This window comes from Ranitomeya imitator, chromosome 2 (assembly GCF_032444005.1).
Source record: "Ranitomeya imitator isolate aRanImi1 chromosome 2, aRanImi1.pri, whole genome shotgun sequence".
Lineage (NCBI taxonomy): Eukaryota > Metazoa > Chordata > Amphibia > Anura > Dendrobatidae > Ranitomeya > Ranitomeya imitator.
Window position 1 is genome coordinate 691,096,005 of NC_091283.1, and position 23,040 is coordinate 691,119,044.

General features: G+C 43.5%; 1 protein-coding gene across 3 annotated transcripts in view; it reads right to left on the reverse strand.

The window, feature by feature from the left end:
• POLR3A (RNA polymerase III subunit A) overlaps window positions 1-23,040 on the reverse strand; it is a 567,405-nt gene that overhangs the window by 207,986 nt on the left and 336,379 nt on the right. For all 3 annotated transcript variants that reach the window (XM_069753076.1, XM_069753078.1, XM_069753077.1), the window contains exons 19-20: window positions 21,574-21,711; window positions 9,555-9,725 (exon numbers count right to left, since the gene is read on the reverse strand). In XM_069753076.1, coding sequence (XP_069609177.1) covers window positions 9,555-9,725; window positions 21,574-21,711 — 309 coding nt within the window. The remainder of the gene's footprint in view (window positions 1-9,554; window positions 9,726-21,573; window positions 21,712-23,040) is intronic.

The following is a 23,040-nucleotide window of genomic DNA, read 5'->3' on the forward strand; positions in this document are numbered from 1 at the left end:
TGGCACTGTATTCTTCCTCAATCCACCATCCCTTTGATAGGGAGGTGGAGAGAGTCCAATTGCCTCCTGGCATCAGCCGCTTTCTGACAGTGGTGGTGCAGGGGCACATAACTGCTGAAGGAAGTCTCCGCTGCAGGTAACAGCTTGTCAGTGAAGTCCTGGCTCCAGAAGAGGGTATGTGAGGGCGACACCTCATGTTCCCGATGCCCCTAAAAGAGCCTAGGCATACGCAGCGCAGGAGTAGGTACGTGGAGGCGACACTCCGCGTTCCCGCCTGTTGATGATTTTGGGAGATTGGGACCTTGAAAGGCCCCGTCGCCCGTCCAATCCGTGAAAATGGAAAAAAATTGAAAAATAAAATAAAGTCTGGGTCTGAAATCAGACCCTAGTGCCTCCTAAAGACACTAAGCAAGAACTGGTTCACGAGAGAACCAGCAGAGGGTGTATACTGCGGAGGAGGAGTTAACTTTGTGTACTTGCTTAGTGTCCTCCTAGTGGCAGCAGCATAACACCATAGTGTCCCTCAATGAGGCGAAGGAGAACATTATATATATATATATATATATATATATATATACATATATATATACACATATATATATATACACACACACACATATATATATATATATACATACACATATACCGTACAGTCCAAAAGTTTGGACACACCTCATTTAAAGATTTTTCTGTATTGCCATTACTATGAAAATTGTACATTCACACTGAAGGTATCAAAGCTATGAATTAACACATGTGGAATTATATACTTAACAAAAAAGTGTGAAACAAATGAAATTATGTCTTATATTATAGGTTCTTCAAAGTAGCCACCTTTTGCTTTGATGACTGCTTTGCACACTCTTGGCATTCTCTTGATGAGCTTTAAGAGGTAGTCACCGTGAATGGTCTTCCAACAATCTTGAAGGAGTTCCTAGAGATGCTTAGCACTTTTTGGCCCTTCTGCCTTCACTCTGCGGTCCAGCTTACCCCAAACATTCTCGATTGGGTTCAGGTCTAGTGACTGTGGAGGCCAGGTCATCTGGCGTAGCACCCCATCACTCTCCTTCTTGGTCAAATAGCCCTTACACAGCCTGGAGGTGTGTTTGGGGTCATTGTCCTGTTGAAAAATAAATGATGGTCCAACTAAATGCAAACCGGATGGAATAGCATGCCGCTGCAAGATGCTGTGGTAACCATGCTGTATGCCTTCAATTTTGAATAAATCCTCAACAGTGTCACCAGCAAAGCACCCCCACACCATGACACCTCCTCCTCCATGCTTCACGGTGGGAACAAGGCATGTAGAGTCAATCCGTTCACCTTTTCTGCGTCGCACAAAGACACGGTGGTTGGAACGAAAGATCTCAAATTTGGACTCATTAGAGCAAAGCACAGATATCCACTGGTCTAATGTCTATTCCTTGTGTTCTTTAGCCCAAATAAGTCTCTTCTGCTTGTTGCCTGTCCTTAGCAGTTGTTTCCTAGCAGCTATTTTACCATGAAGGCTTTCTGCACAAAGTCTCCTTTTAACAGTTGTTGTAGAGATGTGTTTGCTGCTAGAACTCTGTGTGGCATTGGCCTGGTCTCTAATCTGAGCTGCTGTTAACCTGCGATTTCTGAGGCTGGTGACTCGGATAAATTTATCCTCAGAAGCAGAGGTGACTCTTGGTCTTCCTTTCCTGGGGCGGTCCTCATGTGAGCCAGTTTCTTTGTAGCGCTTGATGGTTTTTGCCACTGCACTTGGGTACACTTTCAAAGTTTTCCCAATTTTTCGGACTGTCTGACCTTCATTTCTTGAAGTAATGAAGGCCACTCGTTTTTCTTTACTTAGCTGCTTTTTTCTTGCCATAATACAAATTCTAACAGTCTATTCAGTAAGACTATCTGCTGTGTATCCACCAGACTTCTGCACAACACAACTGATGGTCCCAACCCCATTTATAAGGAATGAAATCCCACTTTTTAAACCTGACAGGGCACACCTGTGAAGTGAAAACCATTCTCGGTGACTACCTCTTGAAGCTCATCAAGAGAATACCAAGAGTGTGCAAAGCAGTCATCAAAGCAAAAGGTGGCTACTTTGAAGAACCTAGAATATAAGACATATTTTCAGTTGTTTCACACTTTTTTGCCAAGTATTTAATTCCACATGTGTTAATTCATAGTTTTGATGCCTCCAGTGTGAATGTACAATTTTCATAGTCATGAAAATACAGAAAAATCTTCCACACTGGATAGAAAAATCTCCCCCAACGAAAGAAGAATTGAAATCCAAATTAACCCCTTCAAGACCCAGCCTATTTTGACCTTAAAGACCTTGCCGTTTTTTGCAATTCTGACCAGTGTCCCTTTATGAGGTAATAACTCAGGAACGCTTCAACGGATCCTAGCGGTTCTGAGATTGTTTTTTCGTGACATATTGGGCTTCATGTTAGTGGTAAATTTAGGTCAATAAATTCTGCATTTATTTGTGATAAACACGGAAATTTGGCGAAAATTTTGAAAATTTCGCAATTTTCACATTTTGAATTTTTATTCTGTTAAACCAGAGAGATATGTGACACAAAATAGTTAATAAATAACATTTCCCACATGTTTACTTTACATCAGCACAATTTTGGAAACAAAATTTTTTTTTGTTAGGAAGTTATAAGGGTTAAAATTCGACCAGCGATTTGTCATTTTTACAACGAAATTTACAAAACCATTTTTTTTAGGGACCACCTCACATTTGAAGTCAGTTTGAGGGGTCTATATGGCTGAAAATACCCAAAAGTGACACCATTCTAAAAACTGCACCCCTCAAGGTACTCAAAACCACATTCAAGAAGTTTATTAACCCTTCAGGTGCTTCACAGCAGCAGAAGCAACATGGAAGGAAAAAATGAACATTTAACTTTTTAGTCACAAAAATTATCTTTTAGCAACAATTTTTTTATTTTCCCAATGGTAAAAGGAGAAACTGAACCACGAACGTTGTTGTCCAATTTGTCCTGAGTACGCTGATACCTCATATGTGGGGGTAAACCACTGTTTTGGCGCACGGCAGGGCTTGGAAGGGAAGGAGCGCCATTTGACTTTTTGAATCAAAAATTGGCTCCACTCTTTAGCGGACACCATGTCACGTTTGGAGAGCCCCCGTGTGCCTAAAAATTGGAGCTCCCCCACAAGTGACCCCATTTTGGAAACTAGACGCCCCAAGGAACTTATCTAGATGCATAGTGAGCACTTTGAACCCCCAGGTGCTTCACAAATTGATCCGTAAAAATGAAAAAGTACTTTTTTTTCACAAAAAAATTCTTTTAGCCTCAATTTTTTCATTTTCACATGGGCAACAGGATAAAATGGATCCTAAAATGTGTTGGGCAATTTCTCCTGAGTACACGAATACCTCACATGTGGAGGTAAACCACTGTTTGGGCACATGGTAAGGCTCGGAAGGGAAGGAGCGCCATTTGACTTTTTGAATGAAAAATTATTTCCATCGTTAGCGGACACCATGTCGCGTTTGGATAGCTCCTGTGTGCCTAAACATTGGCGCTCCCCCACAAGTGACCCCATTTTGGAAACTAGACCCCCCAAGGAACTAATTTAGATGCCTAGTGAGCACTTTAAACCCTCAGGTGCTTCACAAATTGATCTGTAAAAATGAAAAAGTTATTTTTTTTCACAAAAAAATTCTTTTCGCCTCAATTTTCTCATTTTCACATGGGCAGTAGGATAAAATGGATCATAAAATTTGTTGGGCAATTTCTCCCGAGTACGCCGATACCTCATATGTGGGGGTAAACCACTGTTTGGGCACTCGGCAGGGCTCGGAAGAGAAGGCGTGCCATTTTACTTTTTGAATGGAAAATTAGCTCCAATTGTTAGCGGACACCATGTCGCGTTTGGAGAGCCCCTGTGTGCCTAAACATTGGAGCTCCCCCACAAGTGACCCCATTTTGGAAACTAGACCCCCCAAGGAACTTATCTAGATGCATATTGAGCACTTTAAACCCCCAGGTGCTTCACAGAAGTTTATAACGCAGAGCCATGAAAATAAAAAATAATTTTTCTTTCCTCAAAAATGATTTTTAGCCTGGAATTTCCTATTTTGCCAAGGATAATAGGAGAAATTGGACCCCAAATATTGTTGTCCAGTTTGTCCTGAGTACGCTGATACCCCATATGTGGGGGTAAACCACTGTTTGGGCGCACGGCAGGGCTCGGAAGGGATGGCACGCCATTTGGCTTTTTAAATGGAAAATTAGCTCCAATCATTAGCGGACACCATGTCACGTTTGGAGAGCCCCTGTGTGCCTAAACATTGGAGATCCCCCAGAAATGACACCATTTTAGAAACTAGACCCCCAAAGGAACTAATCTAGATGTGTGGTGAGGACTTTGAACCCCCAAGTGCTTCACAGAAGTTTATAACGCAGAGCCATGAAAATAAAAAAAAAAATTATTTTCTCAAAAATGATCTTTTAGCCTGCAATTTTTTATTTTCCCAAGGGTAACAGGAGAAATTTGACCCCAAAAGTTGTTGTCCAGTTTCTCCTGAGTACGCTGATACCCCATATGTGGGGGTAAATCACTGTTTGGGCACATGCCGGGGCTCGGAAGTGAAGTAGTGACGTTTTGAAATGCAGACTTTGATGGAATGCTCTGTGGGCGTCACGTTGCGTTTGCAGAGCCCCTGATGTGGCTTAACAGTAGAAACCCCCCACAAGTGACCCCATTTTGGAAACTAGACCCCCAAAGGAACTTATCTAGATGTGTGGTGAGCACTTTGAACCCCCAAGTGCTTCATAGAAGTTTATAATGCAGAGCCGTGAAAATAATAAATACGTTTTCTTTCCTCAAAAATAATTATTTAGCCCAGAATTTTTTAATTTTCCCAAGGGTAACAGGAGAAATTTGACCCCAATATTTGTTGTACAGTTTCTCCTGAGTACGGTGATACCCCATATGTGGGGGTAAACTACTGTTTGGGCACATGCCGGGGCTTGGAATTGAAGTAGTGACGTTTTGAAATGCAGACTTTGATGGAATGCTCTGCGGGCGTCACGTTGCGTTTGCAGAGCCCCTGATGTGCCTAAACAGTAGAAACCCCCCACAAGTGACCCCATTTTGGAAACTAGACCCTGAAAGGAACTTATCTAGATGTGTGGTGAGCACTTTGAACCCCCAAGTGCTTCATAGAAGTTTATAATGCAGAGCCGTGAAAATAATAAATACGTTTTCTTTCCTCAAAAATAATTATTTAGCCCAGAATTTTTTATTTTCCCAAGGGTTACAGGAGAAATTGGACCCCAAAAGTTGTTGTCCAGTTTCTCCTGAGTACGGTGATACCCCATATGTGGGGGTAAACCACTGTTTGGGCACACGTCGGGGCTCAGAAGGGAAGTAGTGACTTTTGAAATGCAGACTTTGATGGAATGGTCTGTGGGTGTCACGTTGCGTTTGCAGAGCCCCTGGTGTGCCTAAACAGTAGAAACCCCCCATAAGTGACCCCATTTTAGAAACTAGACCCCCCAAGGAACTTATCTAGATATGTGGTGAGCACTTTGAACCCCCAAGTGCTTCACAGACGTTTACAACGCAGAGCCGTGAAAATAAAAAATCATTTTTCTTTCCTCAAAAATTATGTTTTAGCAAGCATTTTTTTAGATTCACAAGGGTAACAGGAGAAATTGGACCCCAGTAATTGTTGCGCAGTTTGTCCTGAGTATGCTGGTACCCCATATGTGGGGGTAAACCACTGTTTGGGCACACGTCAGGGCTCGGAAGTGAGGGAGCACCATTTGACTTTTTGAATACGAGATTGGCTGGAATCAATGGTGGCGCCATGTTGCGTTTGGAGACCCCTGATGTGCCTAAACAGTGGTAACCCCTCAATTCTAACTCCAACACTAACCCCCCCACACCCCTAACCCTTATCCCAACTGTAGCCATAACCCTAATCACAACCCTAACCCCAACACACCCCTAACCACAACACTAACCCCAACACACCCCTAACCCTAACCACAACCCTAATTCCAACCCTAACCCTAAGGCTATGTGCCCACGTTGCGGATTCGTGTGAGATATTTCCGCACCATTTTTGAAAAATCTGCGGGTAAAAGGCATTGTGTTTTACCTGCGGATTTTCCGCGGATTTCCAGTGTTTTTTGTGCGGATTTCACCTGCGGATTCCTATTGAGGAACAGGTGTAAAACGCTGCGGAATCCGCACAAAGAATTGACATGCTGCGGAAAATACAACGCAGCGTTCCCGCGCGGTATTTTCCGCACCATGGGCACAGCGGATTTGTTTTTTCATATGTTTACATGGTACTGTAAACCTGATGGAACACTGCTGCGAATCCGCAGCCAAATCCGCACCGTGTGCACATAGCCTAATTCTAAAGGTATGTGCACACGCTGCGGAAAACGCTGCGGATCCGCAGCAGTTTCCCATGAGTGTACAGTTCAATGTAAACCTATGGGAAACAAAAATCGCTGTACACATGCTGCGGAAAAACTGCACGGAAACGCAGCGGTTTACATTCCGCAGCATGTCACTTCTTTGTGCGGATTCCGCAGCGGTTTTACAACTGCTCCAATAGAAAATCGCAATTGTAAAACCGCAGTGAAATGCGCAGAAAAAAACGCGGTAAATCCGCCATAAATCCGCAGCGGTTTAGCACTGCGGATTTATCAAATCCGCAGCGGAAAAATCCGCAGAGGACCAGAATACGTGTGCACATTCCTAACCCTAACCCTAGCCCTAACCCTAACCCTACCCCTAACCCTACCCCTAGCCCTACCCCTAACCCTACCCCTAACCCTACCCCTAACCCTAACCCTACCCCTATTCTAACAGTGGAAAAAAAAAAATTTCTTTATTTTTTTATTGTCCCTACCTATGGGGGTGACAAAGGGGGGGGGGTCATTTATTATTTTTTTTATTTTGATCACTGAGATAGATTATATCTCAGTGATCAAAATGCACTTTGGAACGAATCTGCCGGCCGGCAGATTCGGCGGGCGCACTGCGCATGCGCCCGCCATTTTGGAAGATGGCGGCGCCCGGGAGAAGACGGACGGGACCACGGCTGGATCGGTAAGTATGATAGGGTGGGGGGGGGACCACGGGGGGGGGATCGGAGCACGGGGGGGGGAATCGGAGCGCGGGAGGGGTGGAACGGAGCGCGGGGGGCGTGGAACGGAGCACGGGGGGGCTGGAATGGAGCACGGGGGGGTGGAACGGAGCACGGGGGGGGGGTGGATCGGAGTGCAGGGGGGGTGATTGGAGCACGGGGGGGTGATTGGAGCACGGGGGGAGCGGGCACGAGCACGGGGGGGAGCGGAGCACTGGACGGAGGGGAGCCGGAGCAGTGTACCGGCCAGATCGGGGGGGTGGGGGGGGGGCGATCGGAGGGGTGGGGTGGGGGCACACTAGTATTTCCAGCCATGGCCGATGATATGTCAGCATCGGCCATGGCTGGATTGTAATATTTCACCCGTTATAATGGGTGAAATATTACAAATCGCTCTGATTGGCAGTTTCACTTTCAACAGCCAATCAGAGCGATCGTAGCCACGAGGGGGTGAAGCCACCCCCCCTGGGCTAAACTACCACTCCCCCTGTCCCTGCAGATCGGGTGAAATGGGAGTTAACCCTTTCACCCGATCTGCAGGGACGCGATCTTTCCATGACGCCGCATAGGCGTCATGGGTCGGAATGGCACCGACTTTCATGACGCCTACGTGGCGTCATGGGTCGGGAAGGGGTTAAATAATGTTTCATGTCTGGAAAGGGGAACATATGTTAAAAGAAATGCCCTAAAAAAATATAAAGCTATGAGAACAATGGTTAACTACTCTGGGGATTGCACCAGAAAGCCTTCTCAGAAACACTATGATAGACTGTTTGTGCATTTCCTTGTCATCAACCTGTAAAATCTCGTGATTCATCTCAAGTCTGTAAGTAAAGGTACCTTCACACTAAGCGACGCTGCAGCGATACCGACAACGATGTCAATCGCTGCAGCGTCGCTGGAGAGCTGTCACACAGACAGCTCTCCAGCAACCAACGATGCCGGTAACCAGGGTAAACATCGGGTTACTAAGCGCAGGGCCGCGCTTAGTAACCCGATGTTTACCATGGTTACCATCGTAAAAGTAAAAAAAACAAACACTACATACTTACCTTCTGCTGTCTGTCCCCGGCGCTCTGCTTTCCTGCACTGACTGTGAGCACAGCGGCCGGAAAGCAGAGCGGTGACGTCAGCACCGGGGACAGACAGCGGAAGGTAAGTATGTAGTGTTTGTTTTTTTTCACTTTTACGATGGTAACCAGGGTAAACATCGGGTTACTAAGCGCGGCCCTGCGCTTAGTAACCCGATGCTTACCCTGGTCACCAGTGAAGACATCGCTGAGTCGGCGTCACACACGCCGATTCAGCGATGTCTGCAGGGAGTCCAGCGACGAAATAAAGTTCTGCAGCGACCAACGACATCACAGCAGGATCCTGATCGCTGCTGCGTGTCAAACACAACGATATCGCTAGCCAGGACGCTGCAACGTCACGGATCGCTATCGTTGTAATGTTGTTCAGTGTGAAGGTACCTTTACAAACTCAAAGTGAGAGATTTAGGTTTTCGGAAACAAAAGGACCTAGATAATTATATGTAAATACTGCAATTGTCTGTATTTTAATGCAATCAACAAGCAGTCAGATCATATTCATTTATATTCATGTACGTAAATAGCAGTAAGCGAATGATAATACCTACAATGAGAATTGATATGAACAGGTTTTTATTTAGTTCGCAATGACTTATGTTTTTATTTTTATTCATTTATTAAAATGTGAATGTATTTGACATTTTTCACAAAAATGATCTGATTGAGAAACTTGCTAGAATGCTCAACACAATCTTTCTTTGTCTTCCTCTGTCATTCAGGAGGCAAGAGAAGTGGCTTATAAATGGAGAAAAATAAACAGAATTCTCTGATAAGATATATTACCATTTTTTTTTTTACATTCGCTTGTTCTATTGCCTCACACAAATTTTGTTGAAAGTACAGTTTAACGGTTATGTCATTTTGTTACTCAAATTAATTTAAAACTAAAAGCACCACTACCAGTCAGAAGTTGCGGTCACAAGATGGTCTCGATAATAGGTTAAGACGGCGGCTGATAAGTATAAACAATACAAAAAACCCTGGGGTGATGCTTTTATAAAGGCAGTAAAAAGTTGTACACAAAACATCTTGCTTTTTTCCTGTGGGTTGACCTGTGAATCTCCATGGCAAAATTTCAAGCACACACATTGCAGCGTGATCCTGCAGTCTCACCCCTTTCCAGTCTGTCCCCAACTGATGATTAAATGCTATGAGAAGGTAACACCAAGCAGGAGGCAGAATGAAGGTAGTGTAAATGCGGTTGTAAAGCAGGGAATAAAAAGTTATGAAGTAGACGTATGTGTGCAGAGGCGCTGAATAAGAACTCGCTACGGTATCTGTAATTATGACTAGCTGCTAAATTCAAGAATCAGATGACACACTTCTCCCACCTTTATGTTGTCCAAGACCCTTTTAAATTCAAGAGGTTCGTCCTTTCCTTCCATGGCTGCAGGGTCTAACCCATCTCCTCCATATATGAACTGAATGATATCACCAGTAGAACTACGGACGGTCAGGTCATACTGAGAGCAGAGGTCTTCAAGAGATTTCACAAGACGCCTCTGCAAAGTAGAAATCAATTTAAAGTATTGTCCCAAAAGCCCACAATTTATTTTTAAACTCTAAGACCCATGCAGAGATTGCAGCTGCAGAGTGCACAAACTTGTGACCGCCTCCTGTGTGACCATTTACAAACTGGCACCTCCCGTAGCTCAGTTTATAAGGAATGATTTGACAATGGGTGATGCAGCACTTCAGAGCACATTAATGACCACTTCCCCATTAACCCCTTCACATGTGGCCAATTTCCGTTTTTTTGCTGTTTCGTTTTTTCCTCCCCTTCTTCCCATTGCCATAATTATTTTTTACTTTTCTGTCAACTTAGAATAACACCATTTATTTTACCACAGTGTGCAGGAAAATGTAAAAAAATTTGAACCCCCTTCCCCCCACAATTCTGACATTGTTTTTTGGGAATTGTTTTTACATTGTATATTGTTTGGTAAAAATACCTTCACAATATGATTCTGCTCATCAGTATAATTACAGTGTTATTTTTATTACTTTAGTAGTGGAAGAAAACCCAAAAGCTTTCAAAAATTAAAGAATGAAAATCTGGGGGTTTATCACAATTTTTCGAGACCCTTAGGGTATGTGTCCACGATCAGGATGGCCGGCGGTTTCGTCGGAGCGGCAAACCCGCTCTGCGCTAAGCTCCGCCCCCTTTCTGGGACGCGATGATGCCGGATGTGTTCATAGCACACATCCGGGATCATTGCACCCCACCATAGGGCCCTGTGCTATACCTTGCGGCGATCTTAAAAGACGCGCCGCATGTCCGGAGTCGCAGGGCCGCCGCGTGCGTGTTACCACGCATACTGGAGACGGAATTTCATTAAATCCCCTCCACTATGCTGTAACATCTGGACGCTGCGTGTTTGACGCTGCGGCTCTATGCAGCGTCAAGCACGCAGCGTTTCCTGCACATGGAAACATACCCTTAATGTTTTTCTTTTTCAGTTGATAGAGCTGTGTAGCAGTTTTACCAGTTTATATCAATATATTAGAGTAAGAATTTGTAGAAATTATGTAGTACTCAAAAATAACAAAAAATTATTAAATATTAACCTTAGAAAGCCACCAACCTGTGGCTGCACTAAAAAAACCGACTAAGACACTGTGAACAAACTAGTGTGGGGAACTGAACATGCCCTGCACAAAAACTGTACTGAGGTCTGCATGTCAGCGGGGGTTGGCACCCTATGGGATGCGTATTGGTGCCCCCGCTTCGCGTTGACTGTCCCTAGTGTCCCTAAAATGCCCTGACCATATTATTGGGCCCCTCTACCCACACAATCGTGAACTAAAGGTCCCCTAAGGGCTAAACATAGACCAAACCTAAGTCTAGGGAGTCCTATACCCCACACCGTGCAATTAAAACAAAACAGAGAACACATATATGTATATAGGCGTTTGACGAAAATGCAGATTAATTAAGCCCCCTTGCTCAAAACGGAATTTACTTGAGCGGCTTTCTCCAAATAATCGTAGTTTGCATACACCATTATCATAAACAATGCTATCGTGTTACTGCTGTAGACCATGAGATTCTGGCTACTTAATATCTCAAAAATATTTTTATCTGCTCTTTGTCACAAGCATATAGATCAAAAAATTCGGCGACTGTACTCAGATGCCGTCCAATCACAATTTATGAAATCTATAGCCAATAAATCTCAATCATATTCCATCAGGAATGTATCCCATTGATAAAGACAAGATTAATACTCATCATAATATAAGGTGCCGTCCGCCTCATAACTGTATAGCCTATAGCCTCAACGCGTTTTGTCCTTCTGGCTCATCAGGAGGCTCGATCCCATGTCATATGTCTTGATAGTTTGATACCTGAAGAAAACAATGCTTTTACCTTATTTTTAAGCAGGACCGCCAAAACATCCAGCGCGTGTACTTCCTGTTTCAAGACCGGAAGTTACGTAGAACGTGCTTCTCTCATAGGGCTCGAGGATTTGCTCAGTGTGCATGCTCGAGATGTAACGCTCAGCTCCTCTCTGCGCTCCACCATGTACCTACTGCGCATGCTCGCCATCCCCGTCAATGAACAACAGACACCGTAGCCAAGGGGATACTGCGCACGCGTCAAATGGATCACATTCACTCTTCCCCGCCTTGCGCAGTCAACGATATGCGCACATCCGATTACGGACATGCTCTCTACTGCAATGAGCCCCTCCTTTGTGAGGGGTATACATAGATCAGTGTGTACTATTATTTCTTAATAGAAATCCTCATTCACTAGGATTCGCAGCGTAAGGTGGACTATGTGATATACGGCCTTAACTTATATGTACTCAACATTTATTTCTGGGGTTTGGACTAATGCTTAAAATGGTCACAAGCCCCACTGTGATTTTTGTTTGTCTATCTATAAACTCTACCAATATCTATTAAATCTAGTGTATATCAAAAAATACTAAGTTTTATTTATAAACATCTGGTAGATTCGCTAGTACCAAATGGGACAGCGGTGTTGTGAGTTCTGTTTTTGGGCTCCCTCTGGTGGTTACTGATGGTACTGGGTGATTTGTGTTCTGCTGTCTCTGGTGTCCACCTGTTCTATTAGGATTTGGGAGTTTCCTATTTAACCAGGCTTTCTTGTCATTTCCCCGCCGGCTATCAAGGTTATCAGAGTGTTTTGTTACCTCAGCTTCTGGCTTCAGTAATCTTCAGGACAAGCTAAGTTTTTGATTTTCTTGTTCCACGTTTTGATTTATTTTTGTCTTGTCCAGCTTGCATATAATTGTTTCTTTGCTGCTGGTTGCTCTAGCGGGCTGTAATTGCTCCTCATGTTCCATGAGTTGGAACATGAGTTCAAGTAATTACAGGATGGTTTTTTGAAGGGTTTTTTGCTGACCGCGCAGTTTACTTTTGTATCCTCTGCTATCTAGTTTTAGCGGGCCTCATTTTGCTGAATCTGATTTCATACTGTGTATGTGCCTTCCTCTCATTTCACCGTCATTATATGTGGGGGGCTGCTATTTCTATGGGGTATTTCTCTGGAGGCAAGAGAGGTCTGTGTTTCTTCTAATAGGGGAAGTTAGATCTTCGGCTGGTGCGAGACGTCTAGGATCAACGTAGGCACGTTCCCCGGCTATTGTTATTTGTGTGTTCAGGTTTAGGGTCGCGGTCAGCTCAGGTTCCATCACCCTAGAGCTCGTTGGTGCTTGTCCTTTTGTGATTCCCTGCCATTGGAATCATGACAGTATAGCCAGCCTAAAATGTTTGGGCTGAAGTAGGAGGAAAAGTAGTCTGAGGAAGTTTTTTTTTTTTTTTTCTCCTCTGAGGTTGCTGCCTAGCCCTAATTGCAGCCTGGCTGATTTTTTTTTTTTTTTTCCTCCTCTTAATCCTTGTATGGCTCTGACCTTAGCTGTTTATCATGGACGTCCAGAGTTTAGCTTCCAGCTTGAATAATCTTGCTGTTAAGGTTCAAAATATACAAGATTTTGTTGTACATGCTCCTATGTCTGAACCTAGAATTCCTATTCCAGAGTTCTTTGCTGGAGATAGATCTAGTTTTCTGAATTTTAGGAACAATTGCAAGCTGTTCCTTTCTTTGAAATCTCGCTCTTCTGGAGACCCTGCTCAGCAGGTTAAGATTATTATATCTTTCCTGCGGGGTGACCCTCAAAATTGGGCATTTGCATTGGCACCAGGGGATCCTGCGTTGCTTAATGTGGATGCGTTTTTTCTGGCATTGGGTTTGCTCTATGAGGAACCTAACCAAGAGATTCAGGCTGAAAAAGCTTTATTAGCTCTCTCTCAGGGGCAAGATGAAGCAGAAATATATTGTCAAAAATTTCGGAAATGGTCAGTGCTTACTCAGTGGAATGAGTGCGCCCTGGCTGCAAAGTTCAGAGATGGCCTTTCTGAGGCCATTAAAGATGTTATGGTGGGGTTCCCTGCGCCTACGGGTCTGAATGAGTCTATGACTATGGCTATTCAGATTGATCGGCGTTTACGGGAGCGCAAACCTGTGCACCATTTGGCGGTGTCTTCTGAACAGGCACTTGAGACAATGCAATGTGATAGAGTTCAGTCTAGAAGTGAACGGCAAAACTATAGGCGGAAAAATGGGTTCTGCTTTTATTGTGGTGATTCAGCTCATGTTATATCAGCATGCTCTAAACGCACAAAAAAGGTTGATAAGTCTGTTGCCATTAGTACGTTACAGTCTAAGTTCATTCTGTCTGTGACTCTGATTTGCTCATTATCATCCATTTCCGTCGATGCCTATGTAGATTCAGGCGCTGCCCTGAGTCTTATGGATTGGTCATTTGCCAAGCGATGTGGGTTTAGTCTTGAGCCTCTGGAAGTCCCTATTCCTTTGAAGGGAATTGACTCTACACCTTTAGCTATGAATAAACCTCAGTACTGGACACAAGTGACCATGCGTATGACTCCCGTTCATCAGGAGGTGATTCGCTTCCTGGTATTGTATAATTTACATGATGTTCTAGTACTTGGTCTGCCATGGTTACAAACTCATAATCCAGTCCTTGACTGGAAAACAATGTCTGTGTTAAGCTGGGGATGTCAGGGGGTTCATGATGATGCACCTCCGATTTCTATCGCTTCATCTACTCCTTCTGAGGTTCCTGTATGTTTGTCTGATTATCGGGATGTTTTTGAGGAGCCTAAGCTCAGTTCGCTTCCTCCTCACAGGGATTGCGATTGTGCTATAGATTTAATTCCTGGTAGTAAATTTCCTAAAGGTCGTTTGTTCAATCTGTCAGTGCCAGAGCATACTGCTATGCGGGATTATGTTAAAAAGTCCTTGGAAAAGGGACATATCCGTCCATCTTCGTCCCCTTTGGGAGCTGGTTTTTTTTTCGTGGCCAAGAAAGATGGGTCCTTGAGACCTTGTATAGATTATCGTCTTTTGAATAAGATTACCGTAAAATATCAGTATCCTTTGCCTTTGTTGACTGATTTGTTTGCTCGCATTAAGGGGGCTAAATGGTTCACTAAGATTGATCTTCGGGGTGCGTATAATCTTATACGAATAAAGCAAGGTGATGAGTGGAAAACCGCATTTAATACGCCTGAGGGCCATTTTGAGTATTTGGTAATGCCTTTCGGACTTTCTAATGCTCCTTCAGTCTTCCAGTCCTTTATGCACGATATTTTCCGTGAATATCTGGATAAATTTATGATTGTGTATTTGGATGATATTTTGGTTTTTTCTGATGACTGGGAGTCTCATGTTCAGCAGGTCAGGAAGGTGTTTCAGGTCCTGCGGGCTAATTCCTTGTTTGTAAAGGGCTCAAAGTGTCTCTTTGGAGTCCAGAAGATTTCTTTCTTGGGGTATATTTTTTCCCCTTCTACTATTGAGATGGATCCCGTCAAGGTTCGGGCTATTTGTGACTGGACGCAGCCTGCATCTCTTAAGAGTTTGCAGAAGTTCTTGGGCTTTGCTAATTTCTATCGTTGTTTTATAACTAATTTTTCTAGTGTTGTTAAGCCTTTGACGGATTTGACTAAGAAGGGTGCTGATGTTGCTGATTGGTCTCCTGCGGCTGTGGAGGCCTTTCAGGAACTTAAACGCCGGTTTTCTTCTGCTCCTGTGTTGCGTCAGCCTGATGTTTCACTTCCTTTCCAAGTTGAGGTTGATGCTTCCGAGATTGGAGCGGGGGCGGTTTTGTCACAGAGAAGCTCCGATTGCTCGGTGATGAAGCCATGTGCGTTCTTTTCTAGAAAATTTTCGCCCACTGAGCGGAATTATGATGTGGGTAATCGGGAACTTTTGGCCATGAAGTGGGCATTTGAGGAGTGGCGTCATTGGCTGGAGGGTGCTAGACATCATGTGGTGGTCTTGACTGATCACAAAAATCTGATTTACCTTGAGTCTGCCAGGCGTCTGAATCCTAGACAGGCTCGTTGGTCACTGTTTTTCACTCATTTCAATTTTGTGGTTTCATACCTGCCAGGTTCAAAGAATGTGAAGGCGGATGCTCTTTCTAGGAGTTTTGTGCCTGACTCCCCTGGAAATTCTGAGCCCACTGGTATCCTTAGGGATGGGGTGATTTTGTCGGCCATCTTCCCAGACTTGCGACGTGCTTTGCAGGAGTTTCAGGCGGGTAAACCTGATCGTTGTCCGCCTGAGAGACTTTGTTCCGGATAGCTGGACCAGTAGAGTCATCTCTGAGGTCCATTCTTCTGCGTTGGCAGGTCATCCTGGAATATTTGGTACTAGAGACTTGGTGGCCAGGTCTTTTTGGTGGCCTTCCTTGTCTAGGGATGTGCGTTCTTTTGTGCAGTCTTGTGAGGTTTGTGCTCAGGCTAAGCCTTGCTGTTCTCGAGCCAGTGGATTGTTGTCACCTTTGCCTATCCCGAAGAGGCCTTGGACGCACATTTCCATGGACTTTATTTCGGATCTCCCTGTCTCTCAAAAAATGTCCGTCATCTGGGGTGTGTGTGACCGCTTTTCTAAAATGGTTCATCTTGTACCCTTGCCTAAGTTGCCTTCCTCCTCTGAGTTGGTCCCTCTGTTTTTCCAGAACGTGGTTCGTTTGCATGGGATTCCGGAGAACATCGTTTCTGACAGGGGATCCCAGTTTGTGTCTAGATTTTGGCGGACGTTCTGTGCTAAGATGGGCATTGATTTGTCCTTTTCGTCTGCATTCCACCCTCAGACGAATGGCCAGACGGAGCGAACTAATCAGACCTTGGAAACTTATTTGAGGTGTTTTGTTTCTGCTGATCAGGATGACTGGGTTACCTTTTTGCCGCTGGCCGAGTTTGCCCTTAATAATCGGGCTAGGTCTGCTACCTTGGTTTCTCCTTTCTTTTGTAATTCGGGGTTTCATCCTCGTTTTTCCTCTGGTCAGGTGGAGCCTTCTGATTGTCCTGGAGTGGACATGGTGGTCGATGGGTTGCATCGGATTTGGAGTCATGTGGTGGACAATTTGAAGTTGTCCCAGGAGAAGGCTCAGCAGTTTGCTAATCGCCGTCGCCGCGTGGGTCCTCGACTTCGTGTTGGGGACTTGGTGTGGTTGTCTTCTCGTTTTGTTCCTATGAAGGTCTCTTCTCCTAAGTTCAAGCCTCGGTTCATCGGTCCTTATAGGATCTTGGAAATTCTTAACCCTGTGTTGTTTCGTTTGGATCTCCCGGCATCGTTTGCTATTCATAATGTGTTCCATCGGTCGTTGTTGCGGAGGTATGAGGTACCTGTTGTTCCTTCGCCTGAGCCTCCTGCTCCGGTGCTGGTGGAGGGAGAATTGGAGTATGTTGTGGAGAAGATCTTGGATTCTCGTGTTTCCAGACGGAAACTCCAATATTTGGTCAAGTGGAAGGGTTATGGTCAGGAGGATAATTCTTGGGTGGTTGCCTCTGATGTTCATGCTGATGATTTGGTCCGCGCTTTTCATAGGGCTCATCCTGGTCGCCCTGGTGGTTCTCGTGAGGGTTCGGTGACCCCTCCTCAAGGGGGGGGTACTGTTGTGAGATCTGTTTTTGGGCTCCCTCTGGTGGTTACTGATGGTACTGGGTGATTTGTGTTCTGCTGTCTGTGGTGTCCACCTGTTCTATTAGGATTTGGGAGTTTCCTATTTAACCGGGCTTTCTTGTCATTTCCCCGCCGGCTATCAAGGTTATCATATGTTTTGTTACCTCAGCTTCTGGCTTCAGTAATCTTCAGGACAAGCTAAGTTTTTGATTTTCTTGTTCCACGTTTTGATTTATTTTTGTCTTGTCCAGCTTGCATATAATTGTTTCTTTGCTGCTGGTTGCTCTAGCGGGCTGTAATTGCTCCTCATGTTCCATGAGTTGGAACATGAGTTCAAGTAATTACAGGATGGTTTTTTGAAGGGTTTTTTGCTGACCGCGCAGTTTACTTTTGTATCCTCTGCTATCTAGTTTTAGCGGGCCTCATTTTGCTGAATCTGATTTCATACTGTGTATGTGCCTTCCTCTCATTTCACCGTCATTATATGTGGGGGGCTGCTATTTCTATGGGGTATTTCTCTGGAGGCAAGAGAGGTCTGTGTTTCTTCTAATAGGGGAAGTTAGATCTTCGGCTGGTGCGAGACGTCTAGGATCAACGTAGGCACGTTCCCCGGCTATTGTTATTTGTGTGTTCAGGTTTAGGGTCGCGGTCAGCTCAGGTTCCATCACCCGAGAGCTCGTTGGTGCTTGTCCTTTTGTGATTCCCTGCCATTGGAATCATGACACAGCGGACTGATAAATCTATACTTACGTGAGTGTGTTTCAATACATGCATAATATTTTGATATGAGATAAGAATAGATGCCTAATGAGAAGTAGGCTGCCCTTTTGCTGTAATGAGATGCTGAACCTGAAGTCTGCGCAGCGCTTATGACCGGAGTGGTTTGTGTTAATAGGAAGGGGTACTTGCGACCAAACCCCGGGGACTCTATGAGCTTAGAATACAGGGAGCTAATTATCTAGCGCATGCGCAGCCTCTGTGTATGTGCAGCAGTACAGCATCTTTAGAAAAGTCACAGAGCCAGTAATGGGATGTGCGCATATCATTGACTGCGCAACGCGGGGAGGAGTGAATGTGATCCATTTGACGCGTGCGCAGTATCCCCTTGGCTACGGTGTCTGTTGTTCATTGACGGGGATGGCGAGCATGCGCAGTAGGTACATGGTGGAGCGCAGAGAGGAGCTGAGCGTTACATCTCGAGCATGCACACTGAGCAAATCCTCGAGCCCTATGAGAGAAGCACGTTCTACGTAACTTCCGGTCTTGAAACAGGAAGTACACGCGCTGGATGTTTTGGCGGTCCTGCTTAAAAATAAGGTAAAAGCATTGTTTTCTTCAGGTATCAAACTATCAAGACATATGACATGGGATCGAGCCTCCTGATGAGCCAGAAGGACAAAACGCGTTGAGGCTATAGGCTATACAGTTATGAGGCGGACGGCACCTTATATTATGATGAGTATTAATCTTGTCTTTATCAATGTGATATATTCCTGATGGAATATGATAGAGATTTATTTGAGGCTATACTACTATGAGGTGGACGGCACTTTATCTTATGATGAGTACTAATCTTGTCTTTATCAATGGGATACATTCCTGATGGAATATGATTGAGATTTATTGGCTATAGATTGATTTCATACATTGTGATTGGACGGCATCTGAGTACAGTCGCCAAATTTTTTGATCTATATGCTTGTGACAAAGAGCAGATAAAAATATTTTTGAGATATTAAGTAGCCAGAATCATGGTCTACAGCAGTAACACGATAGCATTGTTTATGATAATGGTGTATGCAAACTACGATTATTTGGAGAAAGCCGCTCAAGTAAATTCCGTTTTGAGAAAGGGGGCTTAATTAATCTGCATTTTCGTCAAACGCCTATATACATATATATGTTCTGTTTTGTTTTAATTGCACAGTGTGGGGTATAGGACTCCCTAGACTTAGGTTTGGTCTATGTTTAGCCCTTAGCTGACCTTTAGTTCACGATTACGTGGGTAGAGGGGCCCAATAATATGGTCAGGGCATTTTAGGGACCCTAGGGACAGTCGACGCAGAGCGGGGGCGCCAATACGCATCCCATAGGGCGCCAACCCCCGCTGACAGGCAGACCTCAGTACAATTTTTGTGCAGGGCATGTTCAGTTCCCCACACTAGTTTGTTCACGGTGTCTTAGTGGTTTTTTGGTGCAGCCACAGGTTGGTGGCTGTGTAGCAGTTTATTTTTTGCGGGGCTTGACTAAATTTTTATTGATACCATTTTGGGTTACATATAACATTTTGATAGTTTGTTACATCATTTTGTTGTATTACAGTGACCCCCCCTACCCCCAAAGAAAAAAACAAAATGGCGTTCTTGATTTTTTTTTTCTTTTGCGGTGTCTACCGATCGGGTTAATTATTTTCATATATTCAACTTTTCATTTGAAGTTGTTTTTTTCATATTTTTTTTAAAAACTTTTCACTGCACTTGTTAGACCCCTTAAGAGACAAAGCTGTGATCATCTGATCGCTTGTGCAAAACACTGATTTTGTTAATATAAATCCCTACTCTTTCATATACTCATGAGACTTGCCCACTAGATTCTTACATATAAAAAAACAGGAATTAAATAAAGGGCCTACGGAGTCTTTTCGACAAATCTATATACAGTACAGACCAAAAGTTTGGACACACCTCATTTAAAGATTTTTCTGTATTTTCATGACTATGAAAATTGTACAATCACACTGAAGGCATCAAAACTATGAATTAACACAAGTGGAATTATATACTTAAAAAAGTGTGAAACAACTGAAAATATGTCTTATATTCTAGATTATTCAAAGTAGCCACCTTTTGCTTTGATGACTGCTTTGCACACTCTTGGCATTCTCTTGATGAGCTTCAAGAGGTAGTCACCGGAAATGGTTTTCACTTCACAGGTGTACCCTGTCAGGTTTAATAAGTGGGATTTCTTGCCTTATAAATGGGGTTGGGACCATCAGTTGTGCTGTGCAGAAGTCTGGTGGATACGCAGCTGATAGTCCTACTGAATAGACTGTTAGAATTTGCATTATGGCAAGAAAAAAGCAGCTAAGAAAAACGATTGGACATCATTACTTTAAGAAATGAAGGTCAGTCAGTCCGAAAAATTGGGAAAACTTTAAAAGCATCCCCAAGTGCAGTTGCAAAAACCATCAAGCGCTACAAAGAAACTGGCTCACATGAGGACCGCCCCAGGAAAGGAAGACCAAGAGTCACCTCTGCTTCTGAGGATAAGTTTATCCGAGTCACCAGCCTCAGAAATCGCAGCTTAACAGCAGCTCAGATTAGAGACCAGGCCAATGCCACACAGAGTTCTAGCAGCAGACATCTCTACAACAACTGTTAAGAGGAGACTTTGTGCAGCAGGCCTTCATGGTAAAAAAGCTGCTAGGAAACCGCTGCTAAGGTCAGGCAACAAGCAGAAGAGACTTGTTTGGGCTAAAGAACACAAGGAATGGAAATTAGACCAATGAAAATCTTTGCTTTGGTCTAACGAGTACAAATTTGAGATCTTTGGTTCCAACCACCATGTCTTTGTACGACACAGAAAAGGTGAACGGATGGACTCTACATGCCTGGTATCCACCGTGAAGAATGGAGGAAGAGGTGTGATGGTGTGGGGGTGCTTTGCTGGTGACACTGTTGGGGATTTATTCAAAATTGAAGGCATACTGAACCAGCATGGCTACCACAGCATCTTGCAGCGGCTATTCCATCCAGTTTGCGTTTAGCTGGACCATCATTTATTTTTCAACAGGACAATTACCTCAAACACAAATCCATGCTGTGTAAGGGCTATTTGACCAAGAAGGAGAGTGATGGGGTGCTATGCCAGATGACCTGGCCTCCACAGTCACCAGACCTGAACCCAATTGAGATGGTTTGGGGTGAGCTGGACCGCAGAGTGAAGGCAAAAGGGCCAACAACTGCTAAGCATCTCTGAGAACTCCTTCAAGATTGTTGGAAAACCATTTCCGGTGACTACCTCTTGAAGCTCATCAAGAGAATGCCAAGAGTGTGCAAAGTAGTCATCAAAGCAAAAGGTGGCAACTTTGAAGAACCTAGAATATAAGACATTTTCAGTTGTTTCACACTTTTTTGTTAAGTATATAATTTCACATGTGTTAATTCATAGTTTTGATGCCTTTAGAGTGAATATACAATTTTCATAGTCATGAAAACACAGAAAAATCTTTAAATGAGGTGTGTCCAAACTTTTGGTCTGTACTATATCAATCTGGCCCACAAAACCCCATGATCAGAAAAGCCCAAACCAGACGCCTTGCTCAATGTGGCAGTTTCTCGACGTCCCGATGAAGCGATATAGATTTGAGAATATCCATACTATACCTGCATATAACCAGTCTCTGCTGTCTTCACAGCTGTGTCTACAAGACCTTCGCGTCCAGCCATGGTGTGGAAGAAAAATTCTGTGGGTGTCAGTCCAGAATAAAAGCTGTTTGCAACAAATCCTTTGGCTGCTGGTAGCTGTAAATATGTTGTGAAATGCAACTTAAAACTCCAGTAATTCGTTGAATTATATATTAGATATTACCTAATCATACAATTTAAAAATCATTACACATTATTGACACACTTTTCAGATGACAACTCAAATGAGCAGTAAAACTGATGTAAAAAAATGTATTTTTTTTGTGACGGTAAAATTCTTTATGCATCACACTCATTAGGGATGAGAAATTGGGTTATAGCTGTTGCTACCATGAGACTGACACTAAGTAGTTAAGTCTTTGATCTGCCCACGAAGTACACCCCCCTACAGGCATTAAGCTGGATCAATCAGTTTTGTAGCTTGCAGTAAGAGTAGATAAATACTAAGGTGTTCCCTGTTTTGTCCTGTTCCCTCCTTCCAAATATTATCTGCATGTGAATCTGCACCCTACTATTCATCTGTCTCCACACCCTCCACGCACATGATAACTGCACTTGATACTTGACTATTGCACTTAAACACACGGGCTGATGACCGGATCATGCAGTTTTATATGAAAATCCCTATTTATTATAATTGCCAGACCTGAAATAACAAGCACTTTTCACCTATTGTGTCCCCCCATTTCCTTGTAGATTGTAAGCTTGCGAGCAGGGACCTCACCCCTAATGTCACTGTTTAAATTGTCTTAACTTGTACTGAATTTATTGTCTGTACATGTCCCCGCTTAATTGTAAAGTGCTGCGGAATTTGTTGGCGCTATATAAATAAAAATTATTATTATAATTATTATTAAGATAAATAAAAAAACAAAAGATTATCCGAGATTTATTGGGAAAAATCCCCTGCTTGAGGACAGTGGACACAGCATGTAACAGGTACAAAACTGTACGGCTGCTTTGTCCCAAAAGGAACAAGGTTGGATAGCTAGTTGTGTTTTTATATTGCTATTTTTATTTAATATCCAAATATTTTATCAATAAAACATTTTTATTAAACATCGATTCATTGGAACCTTGGTAACAGAGTGGGAGTGCCTATATCTCGGTTTTCTATTTTTATCCATTACTTCATGCTGAATCCTTTTCAATGAATTGTCCATGGGAACAAAGTTGACAGCAAACCATCACCAAGGATTAATTATTGGACATTTGCCCTTCTCAGAGTTGTGCGTGCTTGAAACTACTTTATAAAGGTGAGCAAAATCTCTTCTCTCCTTACTTTGACCATACTCCATAATACTACTATAATAATAACTATATATATAATATATATAATAAAAATAATAACTCCATAATACTTACTATAGGACGTAGATCTGGGTACTTATTATGATGGAATATAGGCTGAACTGGATGGACAAA